Consider the following 25,945-nt stretch of genomic DNA (forward strand, 5'->3'; position numbering starts at 1 on the left):
TGGCCATGTAATATGTCAATTTTAATTAAAAAAAAAAAAAAAAAAAAAAAAAATCTAAATGATTCAATATTTCAATATATTACCTAAGATGTTACCATTTTGTAAGCAAAGGTCTTAATATGTATCAGTTCTTGCTATTAAATTGGGGTGAATCTCTTCTTAGAAAATGTGGTTTGGATCTGAAAAATAGGATGGATCTCATCACATCACATTTCAACCAATCATTTCCACACATCATCTATTAATGGGACGGTTGAACCTTTAAAACAGCCCAGTCAGCAGTTCAGAAACCAAAGTGTACCAGTATAATAATGTATTAATAAATTATTTAATGATAAGGCAGGGGTTGCTAAAGTCAACAGGTTTCAAATTCTACTGGTAGCAGCTTTAATACTATGACTAAGCCTGTGCCCTGCCACGTACATACCACATTTCATGACCTTCTGTTCATTTGTTGTTTATGAATGAATAAGTTCATAAATAAAACAACCCAGCAACAACAAAAAAAAAACATTTGCTAGCATTGTACCACTCCTTTTGAAATCAGTGAGTACCTGCGAGCTAATGAGGCAGGTTAATAAGAAAATATAAATATGGCAACAAGCCATTGGTGGAAAGTATAGAATCTTTTATTCCATAATGTAACATGCATAGTAAAAAAAAATATATATATACAGTATAAATATACATATACAGTACTGTGCAAAAGTATTAGGCACCCTAGATTTCTTAGAAGTCTTAGATGTTTATTTATTTTCTGCATTAGTGTGTCAGTAGACTGCTGTTTATTGTACATTTTTGATATTCAGAAACTTTTCATGTCATTAGTTTTGAAAGCATCTTTATGCTTTATGCAGCTTTATGGATTTCTTTGACACATGCCTAAGACTTTTGCACAGTACTGTATTTATATATATTTGGCATTTGTTTGTTCAAAACCGCCTGGCATTCATCAATGGCAGGCAGTGTTGAAACTAATCCACTTAAAAAAAAAGAAAAAATCTGTGAACAGTGTTAATATAGATCAAATAAAATTGTAACCTACTGCACCTGACATTTGTTTCCCCCTCAAAAGAGGGCAAACTCAGACCTATAGCCTACCCAATGCACTCATATGTCAATCCAGTTTATGAATGTAATCTGGTCACTGTGCTGTTGGTTGCCGTCCATGAAAACTGGGGAAATATTCCACTACACTTACACTTAATTTCCATGACAAGCGCTTTGCACATACTGACATTTCAAATACAGGCGGACTGACCTTTCCACATTGCAACTACTGTGTATAACAATATGGAAAAAAAAAAAGTTTGGTTTGCAATGACATTTTGTTAAAAACATTAGATTTTCTGATCACACAAAAAACAAAAATCATTAATATTTTCAGAAAAGCATTGATTCATGGTTTGGAAAATACCCTATATTGTGTATGCCTACTATAATGGTTCCTAGTTTTTTTTTTTTAGTTTTTTTTTTTTTATTAACATCATGAAGAAAGGTGAGTAAACTCTATGTGCCTGTATCATCACTAACATTTATTTCCAGACTAGTGATTTCTGCCTGTTGGCTGCTCAAGCAGAAAGTTGAACACCAGTCATCCTTTTTTTTTTTTTTTTTTTAAATGAAGGTTTTCACCAGTCGTGCCGCTCTCCGCCCACTTTCGCTCCTCCCCATAGACAATGTATGGAATCTCGTGCCTGTGCCTCTGTTCGCAGCTGTCAGAGAAAAGCAAGCGTTACTCAGGGGCGAGTTTTAGCGACAGAACAGGCTCCGAGGCTGCGGCTGGATTCTATAGGAGCGCTCTGCAGAGACCTCCTCTCTCGTTATTTTTTCCCCCCTCTGGACCATATCTTCATTCTATCTCTACTTTTCTACCGACTCAGAGCATTCTAAAGGTAGAAAGGAACTCCTGCAGAAAGTTTTTTTTGGGATCTGGATCACCTGCAGCTAAGCAGTTTGCTCAGAGGGTAGAAGTTTATAATCCGACAAAAAAAATGCGGACTAATGGGATTTTCCCGTGGCTGGTTGGACTGGTGACACTGACTGGCTTTGCGATGGAAGAGGTCGCGGGACAGAGTCTTGGGAGTGATGGAGGAAGTTCCAAGGTGGATGAAGTTCATTCCCCTGCAGGTCGGGGGAGGAGAAGAGGAAAGCAGGAGTCCTTAAGGGGGTAAGAGAGTTGCAAGACCCGTGTCACTTAATTAGTTCATTAGTACAGCCGGCATGGGGCCATGTATGGTGTTTCTTTTTTTTTTTTTTTTTTTTTTTTAATTCATTTTAATAAATGAATTAAAAAAAAAAAAAAAAAAAAAAAAAAACATAAACAGATGAAGCCAGGGGATCAGAACTCTGACATAAATCATAAATCAGTTCACAAAAATGTTATACAGGGTACATAAATGTATGGTTTTAATAGCTTTCCTATTTTTAGAATATAGGATTGTTGTAATGTATTGTTTGATTTCATTTTCAAAAATTAAAAAAGATGGTTTATGACTGGAAAACTTCGATTTATGACTATGTGATTTTGCAAGTAATAGAATCAAATTGATGATATAGTTTTGATTTGCTTTGGTAGAAGTGTAAGTAAAAAAAGCCAAACAATACATTTTCATAGGAAAGGGAAAATTCAGAATCAATATATTGGGAAATGAATACAGACATCTTACCAAAAAATGCAAGAGTGGGGACAAGACCAGAATAAATGACATAAATCTTCTGGTACCAGTTGACAAAATGAGCAGTCCATCATCAATGTCCTTTTTATAGCCATGTATGGTGTTGATGCATGATGAAACAGAGTTATTTGTGTGATGATGTGAAATATAGGGGAGAGCGGGGCAAGTTGTCACGTGGGTAAGTTGTGTCAGTGGCTGTATTTTTGAAACTAAATATTTTAGAGTCAAAAGGCTACACAAATGTTTACTGTCTTAATAATCAAAATAATTCTACATTGTGACAAATAAAAGCAAGGGTCAGCTATAACCTGATAATAGATCTGAATGGTTTAGTGAAGCCATGTGCTCAGGGAAGGGACCTTTGTCAGGAATGCCTGGCTGGGGCATGTTGTCATATTGATTTTGGAGCATGTTTTCATAACTATCCAAATTGTTTTTTGGTTGTAAATATCCCTACATTAATTCTTTTCTGAATAAATATGATTTTGGTACCCACAAACCTTTTGCTTGTGTAGCAAGTGGCACAGAGGCAGACTACTATTATTACTGTTTTCTTTAAGTGACTATAAGAAGCCATTTTACATAATAAAACATCAAATTAAATATGTGTATATTACATCTACATTAATATATCATACTATTAGAAATTGTATCAGAACTCGTGTTTGTGCATCCCAGGATGGGTGAGAGAGGGGTTATTTTACCTGGTGTGTGGTGGGTGTTGATTTCTGAGATGAAGTATGTTGTTTTCAATACAAGAGTATGTTTTTCATGTTATTATTATCAGTGGTGGAAAGTAACTAAGTACATTTACTCAAGTACTGTACTTAAGTACAATTTTGAGGTACTTGTACTTTACTTGAGTATTTCCATTTTATGCTACTTTGTACTTGTACTCCACTACATTTCAGAGGGAAATATTGTACTTTTTACTCCATTACATTTATTTCACAGCTATAGTTACTAGTTACTTTTCAGATCAATATTTTATATTTAAAACATTTGATCATCTTTATAAAATAACTATAAAATAGCATTGTTAGAGATTAGACTACCCAAAATAGCTAAATTGTTAAGATTAGCTTCACGTTGACAACTTTAAAATGCTGCTTACATGTACATAAATCAGTATTAATATTCCAATAATTTATGAAAAACATAACTCTCTAAATGGGGACAGTTTGCATAATGAGTATGTTTACTTTGATACTCTAAGTACATTTTGCTGCCAATACTTATGTACTTTTACTTAAGTAAGATTTTGAATGCAGGACTTTTACTTGTAATGGAGTATCTTTACATTGTTGTATTGCTACTTTTACTGAAGTAAAAGATCTCAGTACTTCTTCCACCACTGGTTATTATATATATCAGAGGAAATGGAATTGTGTGCACAAACACAGTACACTCTATGGGACAACATGCCCCGTGAGATGTATTTATATTCCTAAATATCAGTTCAAGATGTGAGGAATGCATGCTCTTTCCATGTCTTAATGTGTAGTTCTTCATTTCTGTTTTCTTTGTTGCAATGAGCCAGTTCACCCTCAGGATCGATAATCATCTTATATTTTATGTCTTCGGTCTCATTCTCTTCTGTTTTTTATTCACACACGTTTCTCCTTAACAGGCCAAATGTATGTGGATCTCGTTTCCACTCTTACTGTTGTCCAGGCTGGAAGACCCTGCCCGGAGGCAACCAGTGTGTTGTGCGTAAGTAGCCTCTAATGCAGATATAGATATACTGTAGATATAATAATTTACATAAAATAAACTGTTACTTATGCCTGTTCTCTCTGGTAGGCTATGTTGAGTTGGTCAGTAAGTTTTGTTGGTCCTTGTCAGACACAAGGTATAATAATAATAATAATGCGTAATAACAATAATAATAATAATAATAATAATAACACTTTACAATAAGGGTCACTAAGTTAAGGGTTAGTTAATGCTTAATAAGCATTAACTAACCCTTAATTAACAGTTAACTAATGTGTCTGGTAATCATTTACTAATGGTGTTCATGTTAACTAAGGTATTAATTTATACATTATTTAATAGTCATCTTTATAAACTATTAAATAATATTACTTAATACTATTAAACACATTACTTAACTGTTAATTAAGGGTTAGTTAATGCTTATTAAGCATTAACTAACCCTTAACTTAGTGACCCTTATTGTAAAGTGTTACCATAATAATAGTAATGACTAAACAATAACTTCAAAAAAGATTTACAGAGAATAGAAAATAATAAATAAAACCATTAGTATAAGCAAACTCAGCAATGAATTAAGTTCAAACTGTTGTAATAAAACAGGTAAGACAAAAACAAATACACAAAAGCCTTTCAAATTTTGTTTTTTCCTGGACAAAAATGGTTCAAATAAAAAAAAAAAAGCCAGAGTAACAAAGTGCTTTACATACAATGAAACAATAAAAATAAAATGCGGAAAGGAATAATAAAGCATGTAACAACAGCTGGAATAAAAATAAACCAATGTGAAGATACGAGAAAGTGATCTAACAGCCCACGACATCACAGGGGTAAAGCTATTGCATCAGCTGCTCCAAAACAAGCCTCAGCATGCCCTGCCTTGGCACATAACTGGACCATCAAGGTAGTTTCCCAGTAGGTTTAGGATCCAATGTCATTTCTGTCAAATTGTTTTCGGTCCAATGGGAGTCGGCCTGGACGGAGCCAGCGGTATTAGATGTCCTTTTGGCTTCAACAGAACTCTAATAAAGTGCTTAATCTTAATCCTGATTGTTTGGATCAACATCTAACTCTTCTTATTAAATGTGTTGATCGTTGCACAGTCGATCTTTTAGCTGTCACGACTTTCATTTCATTTCATTTAGGAATTCATCATATTTTGAGTCTTTGGTGTTTTTCGGGAACACTTTACAATAAGGGTACACTAAGTTAAGGCAGTGGTTCTCAACCTTTTTCATATCAAGGACCCCTAATTTAGTCCACATTAGGGCCACGGACCCCCATTTGATGAGATTTTGTCCCTCGGACCTAAATCTGAGAATATTTTTATTGTTAGATATGATTTTGTCCAGAACTCCATGACTATCTGTATTGTAGGGAGAGAGATAACAGAGAAACTATGATCAAAAAGTCAGTCATTCTATTTTGTTCTATAACATTGTTCAAGAACATTCTATAATTGTTCTTGTAAATGAAATAATGAAGTTTAAGGCTTCATCAATTTTCTGGGGACCCCCTGGGATGCCCTCAAGGACCCCTGGTGGTCCCCGGACCCCACGTTGAGAACCACTGAGTTAAGGGTTAGTTAATGCTTAATAAGGGTTAGTTAATGCTTAATTAACAGTTAACTAATGTGTAATTTACTAATGGTGTTCATGTTAAGTAAGGTATTAATCTATACATTATTTAATAGCTTATAAAGATGACTATTAAATAATGTAGAGATCCAGAATAGATTCCAGACAAGGTTTCTCAGATCTATGTCAGTTAGGCATCAGTCCCAGTTAGTTCTCAATTTAGTTGTGTTCCTTTTGTGAGAGGAGTTTAAAGGAATAGTTCACCCAAAACTGAAAATTGTGTCATCATCTACTCCCCCTCATGCCAGTTGAAACACAGGTGAAGTTTGTCCATATAACACACAGGGAGGCTGCAGCACAACTCCATAGCAGCCTTCTCCAAAACAACTGAAGTCAGTGGGGACCAGTTCTTCAGAGTTCCAAAAAGACCTAAAGTATATTTACCCATTATTTAGTGCAAATCTTAACTACAGCTGATTGATTTGCAACAAATAATGGTGTATAGGTCTTTCTATTCAGTGTGATTGTTTGGCTGTTTTTGTTTTGGAACTCTAAAGAACAGGTCCCCATTGACTTCAGTTGTTTTGGAGAAGGCTGCTACCAAGTTGTGCTGCCAACCTCCCTGTGTGTTATCTGGACTAACAAATTTCACCTGTGTTTCATTTTCCATGAGGGTGAGTAGATGATGACAGAATTTTCATTTTAGGGTGAACTATTCCTTTAAGGGTGTGATCACGCCTAGAGTTAATTGGCTGCATTTTTGTAGTTTGTTTTGATTCACTCTGCCAGTTACAAGCAAACCAGGGCTTGTAAACAAAAGTCACGTGGACTCACGAGTAGCTTGTTTACTGGACAGAGTTTTGGTGAGCGGTCATCCCACCAGGTTAGAGATTTTGGTGAAAACAAATCTGATTCCAGTCCTGTAACTTCAGCGAAGCATGATGGACTTGTCTGTTCTCTTTGTGTGTGAATGCACCCTTGCTGCTATTATTACTATTACTCCAATTCAGGGCATTGCTCCAATTTGAGACTGAGAAATTCTGCACTTTAAGGGACCGGGACCTGAGTGACTCATTTCATGTACAACATGCTCTGGAATGACAATAAAACATCCTTATCCTTACCCTTAGTTTCCTGGGGATCTCTTTCTTAAACACCCTTTGCAAAAGGTTAAATACATTTAATTCCTTGCATTTGCTGTTGATAAAAGACACCTAAAATATTACATGTGCTTTTATTAGTCAGTCATACCATTGCATTGCTCAAATTGTCCCTGACTGGTTGTCCCTGGCTGTTTCCATGTCTCCTCTAAGTCAGTGATATTCAACTTTTTTTATATCAAGGACCCCAAATGTAGTCCACATTAGAACCACTGACCCCCATTTGATGAGATTTTGTCTCTCTGAGAATATTTTTATTGTTAGATATGATTTTGTCCAGAATTCCATGACTATCTGTATTGTAGGTAGAGAGATAACAGTGGAACTATGATCAAAACAGTCATTCTTCTGCATTCTCTAATTGTATTAACTTCTTGTAAATGAAATAATGGTGAAGTTTAACAATTCATCAATTTGCTGGGGACCCCCTGGAACCCCCTCAAGGACCCCTGGTGGTCCCCGGACCCCATGTTGAGAACCACTGCTCTAAGTGATTCCTTCTCCTCCCACAGCCATATGCAGGAACAGCTGCGGAGATGGATTCTGCTCACGTCCCAACATGTGCACGTGTCCTAGTGGTCAAATTGCCCCATCATGCAGGACCAAACCCAGTAAGTCTTCTCCCATGTCTTTGCCCTTTGTGGTAGTTCCATTTAAATCATTCCTGGTATGATTGAACAACTTTTGTCTTTATATCTATATCTTTATCTCTGTATGATAGAATGCAGGAGTGGAGGGTAACCCCACACTCAGCTTGGCTACCTTTAAATTTGCAGAATACACTGACATAAATCTATATGACACAAATTCATATTACATCAAAGCAATACTTTAATTAAAATGTAATTGTTTTTTCTTTTTTGTTACCACTACATCACTGATCGGATGTATTACTACCCATCAAAAGTTTGGACACACCACATTTTCCCTTATTTTTTACTATGTTCCACATTTTAGAATAACAGTAAAGACATCAAAATTATGAAAAAACACAAATGGAATTATGCAGTGACCAAAAAAGTGTTAAACAAATCCAAACTATCTTATATTTTAGATTCTTTAAAGTAGCCGCCCTTTGCCTTGATGGAAAGGCAAAGGCTTTGGAGAGAAATTCACACATAGGATCAACTTCACTATTTATATTTGTCTAAGAAACACATTTCAAGCATTTAAGCAGAAGCCTTTAGATCAAAATGGCTTTAAGAGAATGAGAAACAGAACATTCAATGAGGTGTCCCCAAACTTTTGACGGGCGGTGTATTTGTATGGGATTTTTGACATGTATTTCCCAGCTGAAGGATTTTGCCTGTTAACCGCTTAATCTCTCCAGCTCAGCACTGTAGCATCAGATGTATGAACGGAGGCGTCTGCAATGAGGACAACTGTGAGTGTTCAAAAGGCTACACCGGCACCTACTGTGGACAGCGTGAGTATGCATCACTTTCCTCCTTAATGCACTAGTGTCATGGTACAGCTACAGCATAGTTCCTCTTTTGCATCCCACAATATTACAGATTTTTTTTATAATTTTGCAGATGCCTAGTTATCTATGAGATCCACGTGGCAGTTTTCCTGAAATTTCAAATTGCAGAAATTAGTTGGTAACGCTTTATTTTCCAGGTTCACAATTTCCTAATAATTTCCTAGAAAGGAATTGTTAATTTCTCAGGAAGTTTCCTATTATTATTATAATTAATAATATTATGTATTAATTATAGGGAAAATAGAGAAAGAGTTCAATGGTAGTTGGTAGTTGGTAAATTCCTCCAATTTCTTCTGTTGTTTCCAAGACAGAACCATGAAATTGTGTAGTAGTTATATAGAAAATTAGAGGAAGAAATTCAACAAATAACTATATTATATAATTATATGAATAATGACTTGACCAAATTGACCTCTGTCTAGTACTTTTCCAATAGTTTATAGTTTTGCAGTTCTTTCCAGGAAACTTTCCAAGTAATTAACAGTTCCTTTCTAGGAAATTATTAGGAAATTGTGGACCCAGAAAATTCTCATAGATCCAATACAGGACTCTGTAGCTTAAAGGAGGGGTTCCAGCCAACACTGAGTTTATACACTGTTAGAAGAAAGTGTTTTGAAACCCAAAAAGTGGTGGCAACTCTGCTGCCACCAATATAGTGGAGTTAAAACCTTGTTTACACTGGCATTTCAAGACAACATAGAGTGTTACCAAACACCCTCTCATGACTGTTTTGAGATCCAAAAATGGTGCTTTGAAGCACTCAGGTCACAGAGTTTTCAAACCTGACATGGAGCATGGACACACCAGTGAGAGAAGTGGTTTGAAACATATTTCAGAGATTCAAACTTTTTTTCAAGGATTGGAGACACCCCTGAGTATAGAGATTTGAAAGCCTTCACAGTGTTTTGAGGTCTGTAAAACCTGGAACTCTAAACACCTAGTAAGGTGTGAGACGTCCTGGATCTTCTAAACATTTGTGCTTGGGAAAAAGGAAGGCTCCAACAAGGCACACAAGTAGTTTGTCTAAAATATGGAAGGACCCGGGGCTCAGACTTGACTGTACTTGAAACTTAGATATCATGAATTTTGAGACGTGTCAGTTGTGCAAAAATGTAGGAAGAGATTCTTATGATTTTACTCAGCCAGCAAGCTTATAGCTGAAGAGGATGGCAGGGGGAATGAGGAGGAGGAAGAAGATGAAAAGGATGATATGCCCCTTTTTCATTGCAGCTGACAAGGCCGATTGTAAACTTATTGGCTCAGTATAAAATTTATTGTAGAACATATAACTTGTCTTAATTTATTGCCTTTTATATTAAGTATGCCAGACGTTTACAATAAAAAAAAACTGAGCACATTCCATTTTTATTATTTTACCACAAATCAGGGAAAAATTGCCTTAAGCAAAATAGAACGAAACAAAACTTCTGTATTCGTTTACCTGACAAAAATATTTGTGTAAATTAGGCATTATTAGGCACATTAGGCATGTTATTAAACATGTGTACTTGTAACATGTACCTGCAAGTATTATTTCATTTTTTTCCTTCAATCTGATGCCATGTTTCAACCACAATTCAAGTCCCAGATTGCATCTAAATATCATAGGTATTAATAAATAGGGCACAGAATTGTACACAAACCATAGTCTCATTCCTTGTTAGTAGAGCCGAGCCTAATTTTTTTTTTTTTTTTTTTTTTTTGCAGAATAGCAATTTAAAAGTGATTTTTTGTACAATTTTCATTAAAGCTGCACTGGGCAATTTTGCACGTTTGCACGGCTCCAAATAGCAGCAACAGGAAACTGAAAAATATTAACTTCAATGCTCTGAAATTATGAAAATTTTGATTTACTTATATACTTACTTATACCTAAGGTAAGGAGCCCCTCTGGGTCATATGGTAGAAAAAAAAACTTGATGTGTAAATCCGTGCGAACGGATTTGTAAACTGTGCGCACGGATTTGTAAACCGTGCATTCAGATTCACAATCCGTGCAAATGGATTTGTAAACTGTGTGAACGGATTTGTAAACCGTTTCACAATTCATTCGCATAAATGCTAAATTACACATAAAAGCTGTGAAACTCCAAAAACACAAAGCTAAATCAATTTAACTAATTTCACTCTTGTTAAATCTGCCGTTAAATCTAGATAATATTGAACTTACTTGGTGGATGTGGTCACCGCAGTCCATGCAAGGCAGGTCCATTCGCTGTGTAACCGTGCGCACGGATTTGTAAACTGTGAACGGATTTGTAAACCATTTCACAATCCGTTCGCACGGTTTACAAATCTGTTCGCACAGTTTACAAATCCGTTCGCATGGATTGTGAATCTGAGGGCACGGTTTACAAATTCGTTCACACAGTTTACAAATCCGTTCGCACGGATTTACAAATCCGTTCGTACGGTTTACAAATCCGTTCGCACATTTTACAAATCTGTTCGCACAGTTTACAAATCCGTTCGCACGGATTTACACCAAGTTTTTTTTTCTACCATGTGACCCCAGAGGGGCTCCATACTAAGGAAACCAAAGAGACGAAACAGGCAACAGGTTGGTGTGTCCAGTTTTCTCTGGACAGATTGCTCGCTCACTGCTGTTTAGGAGACAGTTCACTCTGAAGTTCCATACGACACCAGAGGTTCATGAGGACAAATAGGATGAATGGAGTCTCAATTAGTAGGAATGGGACACTCTTCTCTATTGCAGCCCCACACAACTGACAAGACAGGAGCATTTTTACATAAAGGTATTGCGTAGTGCAGCTTAAGAGAAGGTAAAGCTTGCATTGGGACAAACAGACTTATATTGACTTTGACTCATGGACAGGGCCTGGTCATAAGCACACTACGCAACCCGGTGTCACGGAAGTTTGTGAAATAGTCACGAAATTTAATCTATTGATTCGTGTACATGGACACGATTTTTCCATTTTTTTCGCGACACTCAGCACGACTTTCAAACCAATGTATTTCAATTGGAAGTATCTTTCGTGCCTGCAACACGTTTTTTTTTCTGTCAGTCGGGATTCAGGAAGTAGTGTAACATTGAAATAAAATAGTGGCGGATGGGCGAATATGTTTGCCTTCGATGCTGACGACTGGGGTTCGATTCCCAGTGTGTTCAAAGTACATTTCAACCGTAAACCACATTTACATTTTTAACGAACGTTTTTCTTATTTAACCATGACCAAACCATTTCTCTAACCTTAACCAAGTTGTTTTAGTTGCCTAACCATAACCGTAACACAAGTAGTTTTATTTGCCAAAACTTGTCTTGGTGGAGGCACGTTTTTTAAGTCCTGTTCATTTCACGAAAAAAATGGCAAAATCGTGTCCATGTACACAAATCAACGGATTAAATTTTCGTGACTATTTCACGAACTGCCGTGAGACCATGTTGCACTACTACAGGTCCACTCCTCAGAGGTGAAAGGGCTGATGTTGGTGACCTTTGACCTCAAAGCCAGCTGCCCTCACTTGTAACATTCATTCTGAACATTCTGCAGATTTCTGGTTTCTGTGCTTCTTTTTGTGCATAAATCACAGATCATAGCCACTATTAAAGTGATGTTTGATTTATGCTTCAAAGCAGAGGCTGGCAGGAATCATGGAGAGTTTAATGTAGTATATAGTAAGTGGGCAGTGGAAGGTTTGAAAAATATGGAGGGTCTGATATTTATGTTCTTTGTCGGTTGAGCCTTCTGTTATTGCAAATCACATTATCACAGCAATAAATGAAGGAAGCACAGGCTATGCATGATCAGCAGTTTAAACAGCTATATTTCTCTCTCTGTGATTTAGTGTAGGGGAGAGCGGGGCAAGTTGTCACGTGGGTAAGTTGTCTCAGTGGCTTTATTTCTGAAACTAATAATTTTAGAAAAGTCCAATTACAAAAATGTTTACTTTCTTAATAAGAGGTTACCTATGTTGAATACAACAGTCAAAGTCAAAACACTTTAACATAAAAGCAATTTGTATAAAAGTGAAAGTAAATAATGAAAATCTTAGTGTTTTCCTTCTGATTTTTTTCTTGTAAAGGAATATAAATAATTATACATTGTGACACATAAAAGCAAGGGTCAGCTATAACCTGATAATACATTTTAATAGTTTAGTGAAGTAATTGTGCAGGCACCTCTAGACCAGTGATTCTCAACCTTTTTCATATCGAGGAACCCTAATTTAGTCCACATTAGGGCCACGGACCCCCATTTGATGAGATTCTGTCACTCAAACCCAAATCTGAGAATATTTTTATTGTTAGATATGATTTTGTCAATAATTCCATGACTATCTGTATTGTAGGTAGAGAGATAACAGTGAAACTATGATCAAAACAGTCATACTTCTACATTCATACTTCAACTTCTTGTAAATGAAATAATGGTGAAGTTTAACAATTCATCAATTTGCTGGGGACCCCCTGGAACCCCCTCAAGGACCCCTGGTGGCCCCCGGACCCCACGTTGAGAACCACTGCTCTAGACCCCTAGACCACATAGACCCCTCCAAAATCACATAAACCATCCCATCAAACATCATTAATTTGAATTCCTCAACCAGCAGACATGTTTAGATGCACATTAAAAATGTTATGTTAATGCAATTAATGCAATATCTGTCATCCACAGCTGCTTGTAGTATGTGTGAGGGCCTTCCCATTCCTATAGCCGTCTGAAGGCGGCTGGACCGGTATGCCGTTCTATCTGCAGCCTCTATTTTGACGGATGTGGTGCACATTTTTAAAGCACTTACACACGCAATTACACACGCTTTTTTCCATTGTGGGCACCGAGATTAAACCATGCGTGACCAGCAGCATGCTCTGCAAAATAAGCACACACACTTCTGTGCTTTTCATGTTTGGCTATAACTCGGTATAGGCTATTATTATTAAGTTTACACAGTGCAAAGTAGATCGTACATGTCCATTCTAAACTTCTGTCTCCACTCTACATCACTGAACTCCCTCAGTTCATTCCCACCGATCCCACAAACCACCTCGCTGCCGGTGGTGGGACAAGTGCGTGCCTCGCAAAAATTAGCACCCGAAGCGTTGCATTTTTAAATGGTAATAAAGAAAAGTCTGCGGCTGCGATGAAGACAACATGATGTGGTAGAGCAGAATCATGCAATTGTTTTGGTGAACTCTTGAGAGTGGCGGGACAAACACGTTTTCCACAACTTTCTCTGGATGATCAAAATAAATCATAAGTCATGTAAACGGGATTATTCTGGGGAGTTGTCATTTTATGCAATCATGTAAACAACTTAAAAAAGACTATTGCCTTACTCGCAGTATTGGCAATAGTGGCATTATTGTGTGCATGTTTAAATAACTGGGTAACACTTTACAATAAGGGTCACTAAGTTAAGGGTTAGTTAATGCTTAATAAGCATTAACTAACCCTTAATTAACAGTTAACTAATGTGTCTGGTAATCATTTACTAATGGTGTTCATGTTAACTAAGGTATTAATTTATACATTATTTAATAGTCATCTTTATAAACTATTAAATATTGTATAAATTAATACCTTAGTTAACATGAACACCATTAGTAAATTACACATTAGTTAACTGTTAATTAAGCATTATTAAATACAAATTTTATACAAATGTTTTAAATACAAATTTTATATTGAAATATTATTACTTATTAAGCATTAACTAACCCTTAACTTAGTGTACCCTTATTGTAAAGTGTTACCAATAACGGAATGCAACCTTTTTAATCATTTAAGTAAAACTAAGCATAAGGCAAAATAATAGAAACACATTTTATTGTTCTACAGAGTTTGTATCTGCACATGTGGTTATTGTATGAATGATTGTCTTCCAAAATAACTGTTAGTGCAGCATCATTATACAAGGAAAACATTGGATGCAGCTGGACGAGTTTGTAGTGTTTTAACGAGGCCAAGAAACGATCCTAAAAAAAACGTACATGAACAGATTCAACAACATATTCAGCTTTTAAGACAACAAAGTAGTCGTGGGTCTGTTGTCATTTTGCATTTCTAGTCTTGGTTTACACTAAAAATTTGTATTTAAAAATAAAAAGAAGATCCGGTCTCACAAAGAGGAACCATGTCTCCTAAATGGTATCCCTCCACTGTGTCCTCTTCTATCAACAAAAATTATATTTGGCGAAGTTATGTTCTAAAACGTCGGACCCACAGTCAGTTGAAAATCACAGCAGCAGGATCTGTTGTTGAATCTGTTCACCAACGTGTTCAATGTCAGTTTTCAGTCTATTTTCTGGCCTCATTCAAATGAATGGGAAGTAAAAATCCTAATGCTACAAACTCGTCCAGCTGCATCTGATCTTGGTGATTAGTTTATATTCTGGTTTCCATGGTGGTCAAGAGCCGAATCGTCCCCCTGTTAAAACTAAGTGGAATATTGCATTAAGATTCTCTGTCGCAACCCCATTTTGTTATTCAGGCTGATCTTGCCTAGTGCAGCTTTAAATAGCCTGGCATTGGTCTGAAAGGGGGAGAAAATACACGGCTGTAAACTGGAGGAATCTGACCCACCTCTGTAATCACAGTCTGACGATGCGTATGGAAAAAGAAGGGTCTGCTAGGTTGATGGGCTTTTGGCCTGTGTGTGTGCAACCGAGTGTGTGTGTTTGTGTGTCTAAATTGCAATTACAGTGTTGTGCTTCTAACTCTCTTTTAGCCATCTGTGAGAATAAGTGCCAGAATGGCGGCCGATGTATTGGACCCAACCGGTGTGCCTGTGTTTACGGATTCACCGGTCCTCAATGTGAAAGAGGTAAATGCTTTGTACACCGTTACACCTCCTCCTCCTCTCTCTCTTTAACTGCACTGGTAACACTTTACAATAAGGGTACATTAATTAAGGGTTACTTAATGCTTAATAAGCATTAACTAACCCTTAATTAACAGTCAACTAATGTGTCTGGTAATCATTTACTAATGGTGTTCATGTTAACTAAGGTATTAATTTATACATTATTTAATAGTCATCTTTATAAACTATTAAATAATGTATAAATTAATACCTTAGTTAACATGAACACCATTAGTAAATTACACACTAGTTAACTGCTAATTAAGGGTTATTTAATGCTTATTAAGCATTAACTAACCCTTAACTTAGTGTACCCTTATTGTAAAGTGTTACCACTGCACTTAGAATGGGACTATTGCATCAAATGAGAAGTAAGTCCATTTCTCTATCTCACCTTTCCTCTCTTGGATATCTAATATCACTTCTCGGATTGTCTTTTTGCTCTTTGTGTTTGCATTTCTAACTCTCCCTCTGTCTCTCTCTCTCTCTCTCTCTCTCTCTCTCTCTCGTTTTTTCTCTTTCTCCATGGGTTCGTAGAAAGAATTACAAATGTTAAATTGAAGGCTTTCCATTAATAGTCTTCAATACAACTGGGAAGAAAAGCTTTCAAGTCGTAAATTATGTTATCAGCGTGTTTAAAAATCACTAATGAGAAGTTAATTGAGATTCTGTAGGAAGCCTGGAGTTTTTCCTCCTAGTCTCCCTTGTCGCTTTTTTTTTTTTAGCAATAAAACATTTGTTGCATGTCCACGCTTGCCAAATCTATCTATCTTTTGCAAAATTGGTCTTAAATTTCATCCCTAGAAGGTATTACACTTACTAGAGTCTGCAGATACCATCTCTCTATATCTTCCACTCTCTGCTCTGTATAATCTTTCTTCTCTCTGTTGTTTTCCTCTTTGCCCTCCTTCTGAAACATCTGTTTTCAAGGTGTGAACAGACCTGTATCTGAACTTGTGCTTTGACCTAGCTGGGTGCCTGTCTAACCAACTGTAGGAACAGACCAGCTACGGACTGAATACTAATGCTACTCTTACTCAGTGGTGGAAGAAGTACTGAGATCTTTTACTTCAGTAAAAGTAGCAATACAACAATGTAAAGATACTCCATTACAAGTAAAAGTCCTGCATTCAAAATCTTACTTAAGTAAAAGTACATAAGTATTGGCAGCAAAATGTACTTAGAGTATCAAAGTAAACATACTCATTATGCAAACTGTCCCCATTTAGAGAGTTATATTTTTCATAAATTATTGGAATATTAATACTGATTTATTGACATACATGTACATGTAAGCAGCATTTTAAAGTTGTCAATGTGAAGCTAATCTTAACAATTTATCTATACTTTTGGGTAGTCTAATCTATAACAATGCTATTTTATAGTTATTTTATAAAGATGATCAAATGTTTTAAATATAAAATATTGATCTGAAAAGTAACTAGTAACTATAGCTGTTAAATAAATGTAATGGAGTAAAAAGTACAATATTTCCCTCTAAAATGTAATGGAGTATAAGTACAAAGTAGCATAAAATGGAAATACTGAAGTAAAGTACAAGTACCTCAAAATTGTACTTAAGTACAGTACAGTACTTGAGAAAATGTACTTAGTTACTTTCCACCACTGCTCTTACTAAATTTAAGCCAAATGCCACTAGTACCATACTAATCTTGTATTGACCAATATAGCCAGTATAATAATATAATACATATGAACCCTTTCCCTTGTTTCCCCAAGCATCCTCAACACAATAGTTTGATTCACACCTTTATTGGACACTTTGTTCAAGGAAATATTTTGACATGTTTAGCGAAGCTGTCTTTAATAAAAACAAATAGATTAACATGCTCGCATCTACACAAAGTATCAGAAAAAAAGTATTGTTCTGTATTGTTTTCAAATTTCCAGTACCGCTACCAGCGTCATTACAAATGAAATTCAATTTTCCATAGTAATAGTGAATAGGAGCTTCAGGTGATCCGACAAGTGATGAAAACATTGCCCTGATGTGACTTGTAACCCCACACATGGGGATAATGCATCAATGCTGAAGGATGATTCACTGTGTATGACTGCTCTGGGAAAGACATTAAAGGTGTGTGTGTGTGTGTGTGTGTGTGATCCTCCATTGACTCCTCTAGAGGTCTGGAAGGGATTCAGTGTCACTTGAGCACTCTGGGTTGAATGACGGTCAAACATCCAAGCCAACCATCCACCAATGTAAACAAAAATCAAAATCTTCAGAAAAACATGAATTTATATATTTTTTCACCGTAAAACGCCCTACCTTTGTACAGCTTACATCAGTTTGATACAACCTATTAAGATACAAAGAATTTTTAGTCCTAAAGATGTCAGATTTTGCGAATAAAAAGGTGGGTAAACTGATGGTTTAGGTGGGTTTACCCTCCACTACTTCCCTAGCTGTAATAGTACCGAAGTTGACTTGTGAGCATTATTCACTATCTTTTACTCAGCCATTCTTCACAGCTTCTCATTAGACCAATGGGTGGTCAGACACAAACCTTGATACACCTTAAGTTCACCACGGTGGCCATTTTGAACACTCAGGGTGGGAAACTCTTCCTGGAAGAGCAAGTCCAGCTCTGTCCTACTGCTGTGAACCAAGATCATACAAACATTTGTCATTTCACAGATTCCCCACACTGAAGCGAATGGATCTCAAGAAAGATATAGGTTCACATTGTAATATGTTTGGCCCATTATCATTAGTTGCCAGAGTCTAACCTAGCTAGCTAACATCAGGGTATCCAATTCCGGACCGCATATGACCAAAAAATCACAATCATATACCAATATATTTCATCCTGTACTGTTTTCGCTGAAGTTTCTCATAAATTAACAATCCTCCATCTGTCCTTTAGTGGTCTTAAAGTTTAATATCGATTTTACCTTAACTTGTAATTAATTTTCTTCCAGTCCCAGCAAATGGATGATAGCGCACCTATTTTTGAGATTCAAAATTCGTATCCAATTCCGGACGCTTACTTTCGTCCATGTCGGTGTATTCATATACTCGATATTAACCCTTTATTAACCCTTCCTGTACCTTCACAATGTTACAGATACTTGTAAGAAGTGCAGGCTATGTACTCAAAGCTCTTATTTTTCCATTTATCAGCCAATACCGATTCTCTACATGAAGTAACTGTCGCCCAAAGTGGGATTTAAGGCTTCCCGCTTCTTGTTCGTGACTAAGTTCGTAACTTAGTGTTTTATATGCTTAAATGTGTATAGATATTTATGAAATTTGATACCTAGCTTCTGAAATGTGTATGAATTTACGTGACTTAGCTTTCGGTTGTGAACTCTGTATAAAAATGCCGGTAAACACCGGAAATTACGCGAGTGACAGAGTGGCCGGAATTGGATACAATTCCGTTAGTTAGCTAGCCAACTAACTTCCTTGCTAACTTCCATCATTTGTTATGGTTGTTCTACCTGAGATAATTTAATAACTCTTTGGTCTAGCTTCAGGCTTCACATATGTGTTGAAGTAGTTGCTAAAGTAAAAAAAAGTTACGCTAATCTGTTTCCCACCTTGAGTGTTCAAAATGGCTGCTGTGTGAATAAGGTCAATGAAGGGATACTACTAGCCTATGTAGCATGCTCCAAATAGAAGCCTTTAAAAATGAACAAGCAATGAATGCCTGAGGCCTCTTCCATCTGTCATCAAATCCCTTTTAATCAGTCAAGGAGGAATGCCTTCTAACTCCAGGCTGGTGCAGTGCTGATTAAAAGTGGCTGGGGTTAAGGCCTGCTCTGGTGTTTTTACTGGCTCGACAACTTGAAACAGCCCTCTGAGCAGTGCAGAAACAAATTGTACCAACAAACAGTAAGCTTAATTATGTAAGTTCCTTATGTCCCAACGCAGTGTGGACATGGCTGCAAATCCACGGAAACTTCCACAGGGTTCAATGTCAGTTTCTAACTGTATCTCAGTTTATACCCCTCTTCAACTCCATCTTCTCATGGTACAATGAGGAATGGAATCTATGAAGTAAACAGCCCACTGAGTATTGGACCACAATACTGGGTCACATCTTAGACTGGTGCTGACTACCTCTTTCAGGACTGTAACTTGCTGGCATATCTTTGCTCACATTTCCCAATCACTAGCTTCCCCCTAACTTCTGCCTTGACAATAACACATTGTTCCTGACTTGCTCACCTTCATGTACAAATCAAATTTGATGTATAGGGCTCTCTCTTCTAACAGGACTTTCTGCTTGTGTACTCTTTGGTCTGGGCATTGCTATTTCTGACCATTGAGGAGATGTTGGCCCAGGTGGTGTAGTTCCAAGTTATCATTATTTACATACCAAAAAGCTATGTTTTGTCAATGGGTTTCAGTGCTGTCCTTGAGAACAGCTGTCAGTGGTTTATAACTTTTTCCACTCTTCTCTTATTTCTGCTCGAGTTTTATTTTGTCTTTCTGACATATCTAGTTTGTGATCCACTGTGCTTGTGCGTGTGCATGGATGATCAGGGGGTTGTTTAATATACAGCACTTCTTTTACATATGGATTTTCATTGGCTTTCACCTGGACCACAATAACGACACGGTAAAGTGTCTCCAGTAGCAACTGCCATGGTAACTTTATCTCACCTCAAATTGCCGCGCCACAGATTTTGCCTCCATGCCTCCTGTCTAATTTTTCCCAGTCCATCCATTATCCATTACCAGACTCTTTGACTCTTTGACCCAAAAGAGCCTGGGGGATTTCTTTGATGCTGCCTACTGCGATAGCCGAGGAAGCGAATATTGTTGTGACTGTACCATTGTCTTTCAGATTCATCTTGTTATTGAGACAAAATGTCCACAGGTGCAAACGTTACTGCTGATTTAGTTTGTAAGGCAAGGCAAGGCAAGTTTATTTATATAGCACATTTCAGCAACAAGGCAATTCAAAGTGCTTTACATAAAACATTAAAAGCATCGAGACAAAATGAAAACGATAAAATTCAAATAAAAGACCAAGAAAAATAAAGTTCATTAAAGAGCTAAGAGAATAAAAAAAACCAAAAATAGGCTAAAATAGAATAGGACAGGTGTAAAATAAAAGAATAAAGGTTACAGTGCAGTGTGAGAGTTGACTAGTTATTTGATGTCATAAAAGGCAGCGGCAAACAGAAAAGTCTTCAGCCTTGATTTAAAAGAACTGAGAGTTGCAGCAGACCTGCAGTTTTCTGGGAGTTTGTTCCAGATATGTGGAGCATAAAAACTGAACGCTGCTTCTCCATGTTTAGTTTTGACTCTGGGGACAGAAAGCAGACCTGTCCCAGACGACCTGAGAGGTCTGGATGGTTCATAACATAGCAGAAGATCAGAAATGTATTTTGGCCCTAAACCATTCAGTGCTTTATAAACCAACAGTAGTATTTTGAAATCAATTCTTTGACAGACAGGAAGCCAGTGTAAAGACCTCAGAACTGGAGTGATGTGATCCACTTTCTTGGTCTTAGTGAGGATTCGAGCAGCAGCGTTCTGAATCAGCTGCAGCTGTCTGATCGATTTTTTAGGGAGACCTGTAAAGACTCCGTTACAGTAGTCCAGTCTACTGAAGATAAATGCATGGACAAGTTTTTCCAAATCCTGCTGAGACATAAGTCCTTTAATCCTTGATATATTCTTAAGGTGATAGTAGGCTGACTTAGTAATTGTCTTAATGTGACTGTTGAAATTCAAGTCTGAGTCCATGACTACTCCAAGATTTCTGGCTTGGTTTGTGGTTTTTAACATTACCGATTGAAGCTGTGCACTGACTTTTAATCGTTCTTCCTTGGCTCCAAAAACAATTACTTCAGTTTTATCTTTGTTTAATTGAAGAAAATTCTGACACATCCAGTCACTGATTTGTTCAATGCACTTACTCAGCGTTTGTATGGGATTATAGTCCCCTGGTGATATGGTTATGTAAATTTGTGTGTCGTCTGCATAATTATGGTAACATATTTTGTTGTTTTCCATAATCTGAGCCAGTGGAAGCATGTAGATGTTGAATAGAAGAGGCCCCAGAATGGAGCCTTGGGGAACTCTGCATGTCATTTTTGTCCGCTCAGATGTGTAATTACTTATAGACACAAAGTAGTCCCTGTCCTTTAAATAGGATTCAAACCAATTTAGTACTGTGCCGGAAAGTCCCACCCAGTTTTCCAGTCGGTCCAGTAATATGTTGTGGTCGACCGTGTCGAATGCAGCACTGAGATCCAGTAATACTAAGACTGAAATTCTGCCACTGTCTGTGTTTAAGTGGATGTCATTGAAGACCTTAACAAGGGCAGTCTCAGTGCTGTGGTGTGGTCGAAATCCTGACTGGAAGACATCAAAACAGTTGTTTAGTGCCAAGAAGTTGTTCAGCTGTTGAAAAACGGCTTTTTCAATGATTTTACTTAAAAACGGGAGGTTTGATATGGGCCTATAATTGTTCATTAGTGACGTGTCCAGGTTGTTCTTTTTTAAGAGTGGCTTGATGACTGCAGTTTTCAGGGCCTGTGGAAAGACACCTGAGAGAAGAGACATGTTTACAATTTGTAGAAGGTCTGAGGCCATACAATTTGAAACATTTTTGAAAAAGCCTGTTGGCAGAATATCAAGGCAGCAGGAGGAGGATTTCAGATGTTGTATAATGTCCTCCAGGTTTTTATGGTTGATCGGATAAAATTGTGTCATGGTATTTGAATTGATTTGAAGTGGACACAGGGACAACACATATCCTGTACCTGATATGGAGGCACTGACTGCTTGTCTAATTTTCTGAATTTTGTCAGTGAAGAAGGAGGCAAATTCATTGCAGGCCCTGGTGGATAGAAGTTCAGAGGCTACTGACACAGGAGGGTTTGTTAGCCTGTCAACAGTAGCAAACAAGGCGCGTGCGTTATTATTGTTTCTGGTGATGATGTCAGAGAAAAAGGACCGCCTTGCATTTCTCAGTTCCAAATTATAAATGCGAAGTTGTAAAAGTTAATGTGGTTCCCCGGTGGTGGAACGAGTTACCAAACTCCATTCAATCCGCAGAGTCCCTCTCAATCCTTAAGAAAAGGCTAAAGACCCAGCTCTTTAGCGAATACCTTCTCACATAAAAAAAAAAAAAAATTTGCTTCTATGCACTCTATGCATTGCCTCATAGCACTGCCTTGTAGCACTGCCTCATAGCACCTATGTCCTGTTGGACCAGAACTTAGCTTTATAGCACTGCCTCGTAGCACCTATGTCCTGTTGGACCAGAACTTAGCTTTATAGCACTTACTCTCGTTGTTCTCTCCTAACTAGAACCTTGCTTGTGTTGTATAAAAATCTCATGTGTAAGTCGCTTTGGATAAAAGCGTCTGCCAAATGTGAAATTGTAAATTGTAATGTAGGCTGTGCAGGCTGAACTTGAAAATAAAGGGCACTTTACAACATGTAAAAAAATCTGTTTTAAAGGTAATATACACAACCTGTTGATCTTTCAAAATAAGGTCAAGCTCGCTTACGGCTGTGCCCGCTGGTTGGTTTGATGTCCTGGTGACAGCAAGAGAACATGCTGTATAATCTCTAGAAATCAAGTACATACTACTAATAGTTCTATGCTAAAATTATATTTGAAACTTGTGTGACTTAAAATCACCCACTGACTCAAACGTGACTCCTGGAAAACACAACACAGGGATTTAAGTGGAAAACTGCACAGTAGTACATAACCTCTACAGAAAATTATTTAATTTCTGAAAATTTTGGGGTCATATAGTTTGAGAAATTAGTTTAAAACAGGACAGCTTTTCCTGTGGTCGTAGTTTCAGTCCTGATAGATAAAACTAAGATTGTACTGTACCTGGCCCATGTCACAAACAATAACACAAGCAAAAAAACAAAAACAATAGAAACAAAATCCACTTAAAATGAAGAGTTGAAGATGTTTTACCGCTCATCTGAGAGGCTTCTTCAGTTCTACTGAGTAGTGGGGAGTTTCCAATTCACACTAATTCATTAGAACACTGCAAAGAGAGAGGGGATCAAATTCACATAATGAAACATTTTAGACAAGCTGGAGGACGCTTTGTGTTGGCAAAAACTATGGAGACTACAGACCAATACATGGTTTCCGAAATATGGGGCCAGTATTGACCTTTTATTAAATTTCAGATATCAGCCAGTTAGTGTGGTCCACCTCTGATATGATGGAGGCTCCTCCTGACCACAGCTACAGTAAAACAATCTGCAAAAACCGGACATCATGACATTGAATTTTCATTACCCATTTTATTCATTCTTTTAATTGTTCAATAACATTTTTGTTAAATGAATTGATTTAAAGGCAGTAATGCATCCCAGAATTCCCCTACCAGTGAATGGGGGGGGGGGGGTGTCACCCTGTCTTAAAGAGCTACTAACTAAAAGAATTTCATTAGTCTGGGTTTCAGTGGAGAGTTTTAATGTCCCATGATGGACTAAATGCTGTTTCAGAGGCTTTTCCACCCTGACAAGAATAATATTCTGGGGGAAACACTGAATACTTGGAATTTTTGGGCTTTTTTGGCACAACAATATTGGCACGAAACCGGCAACCTCATACCAGGTTCAGCTTCAAAAACCTATATCGGTCAAACCCTACTGTAGATGCTGAACTGTGAAGTGTATCAGGCTATAATTCAGAACATATGTATTGCCTGGAGCAGGACTAGAGAGCCACTGAGCCAAGGGAGTAGATAGAAGGCAGGTGGAAGGCCTGGCTGGTCCGGTAAGCCCACTACATTCTCATTTCCTTTCTCTTGGATCAGCCGACTGGAAACGCTTAGGGTCACCTAGAGCCAGACTCGCTGGGACTGCCTACAAGTCACCTGGAAAAAACATGGCTACCACTCCCGCATTTCAGTTTTTCAGCACTTAAAACTGGTTCAGACCAGATGATTCTAACACCGATTCTAATTCTAATTAGATTATCCTGTAGTGTGAACAGGCTGCAGACTGCAGACTCTGGCCGTTTGGCCCGATGCAAGTTTTTCAAACATGTTTGATTTTGTGGGTGCATTCTGGTCATTCTGGTCTGTCTAGTGTGAAGTGGTACAAGACTCACCAAGACTGCAATCTGAGAGTGACATTGACAACAGCCAATGGGAATTCAGATACACAGAAGAAAAACAAAATGAAGAAGAGAAGTCACATTTATGGCTAAGAATATGATGACATGGATTATTTCCTATCTCTACAAAAGTCCAAAATATAAAAGGTCATTTCATATTTTGCAGAATGCTCAAAATTTTCAAATTTTAATCTCGGTCTTACTTTAAGATCAACGTACAAAAGTAATTTTTGTTTTCTTTACTGCTTGATAGTTGCCTCTTAATTTTGCATTTACTGGCGTTTATTATTCTTAGGTATTTTAGATATTTACTCCTATGACAACTTGAGGTAAGTATCTACAATGCCCTTTTCAGAGAGGAGATTAGAACATTAGGACTGTACATGAAAACTTAATGACAAGCAATGGTATATTGTATGATTGCATTGTTATTTTTGATATCAACATACTTCGGGTCCCATAATGCTTCTTTTAAAATCACTTGAAGACCAAAAGCAAACCGTCTTTGTCGGGTGAAAACCTTGTGATTTTCATGTTTTAACTTCATTTGAGGGATTACATGGTCGTCTGTGTGTATGGTTGTCTGTGGGTTGGCTTATGAAAACCTCTTCTCTGTCCCATCCAGACTACAGAACAGGCCCCTGCTTCACCCAGGTGAATAACGAGATGTGCCAGGGCCAAGTGAGTGGCATCGTTTGTACCAAGACCTTATGTTGTACCACAGTGGGGCGAGCCTGGGGTCACCCGTGTGAGGTTTGCCCCTCCCAGCCCCAACCCTGTCGGCGAGGCTTCATCCCAAACAGCCGCACTGGAGCCTGTCAGGGTGAGTGAGTCCTTCTAGTTACATTGTTACAATTAAAACCTTTTAAGATAATGTATTGTAATTCTTGTAAAAACATGTCATTCTTGTAAAAGCATTTCTTTCTGACAATGCAATGTGATTGGACAAGAGGCGTTTCATGAGCACTTACAACTACAATGCATGAACTGGTACCACAGAACTTGAATGGATAGAACGGTCCTTCCACTGGTTGCTGTGGTAATTTGGCTGGTACGCCATAAAATGGTGACTATCGCATTTTAAGTGTTAGTTGCTATGGTGACAAAGCAGGCCGTAAAGTGTGTCACACTTGGTTGAGAACTGTGCAGACGTGTCTTGTGACTTGTAGGAGCAACTGTCAAAACTCAATGGACAACTGACGTTAGCGTAGCATTATCAAATACTGTGCTTCTCTTGCTAACTCTTCTCCGCAAAATCAGCATATTAGCAAACCTAGCTGGTTAGCATCATCAACTTAAGCCCCTTAAATTATATAAACTATCACAGCTTAGCCTACCTTTAGTGGAGAAGAAAAGATAGCATTCACTAACTTCAAACAGCTAGCAGACATCGGCAGAAACAGATTAACTATAATC

At 37.5% G+C, this 25,945-nt stretch overlaps 1 protein-coding gene across 1 annotated transcript; it reads left to right on the forward strand.

The window, feature by feature from the left end:
* Positions 1–2,054: 2,054 nt before the first annotated feature.
* On the forward strand, positions 2,055–25,352 carry LOC139662500 (fibrillin-2-like; the record flags this gene model as incomplete). Its single annotated transcript, XM_071541191.1, has 6 exons — positions 2,055–2,170; positions 4,309–4,391; positions 7,644–7,742; positions 8,462–8,557; positions 15,309–15,404; positions 25,155–25,352. Coding segments are annotated over exons 1-6 (688 nt in total), but the record flags the coding sequence as incomplete, so codon positions are not given.
* Positions 25,353–25,945: the final 593 nt, after the last annotated feature.

Source organism: Centroberyx affinis, unplaced genomic scaffold (assembly GCF_046629955.1).
Source record: "Centroberyx affinis isolate AG114_WGS23_722 - 3 ecotype Tasmania unplaced genomic scaffold, CSIRO-AGI_Caff_v1 ptg003816l_1, whole genome shotgun sequence".
NCBI classification, from domain to species: domain Eukaryota; kingdom Metazoa; phylum Chordata; class Actinopteri; order Beryciformes; family Berycidae; genus Centroberyx; species Centroberyx affinis.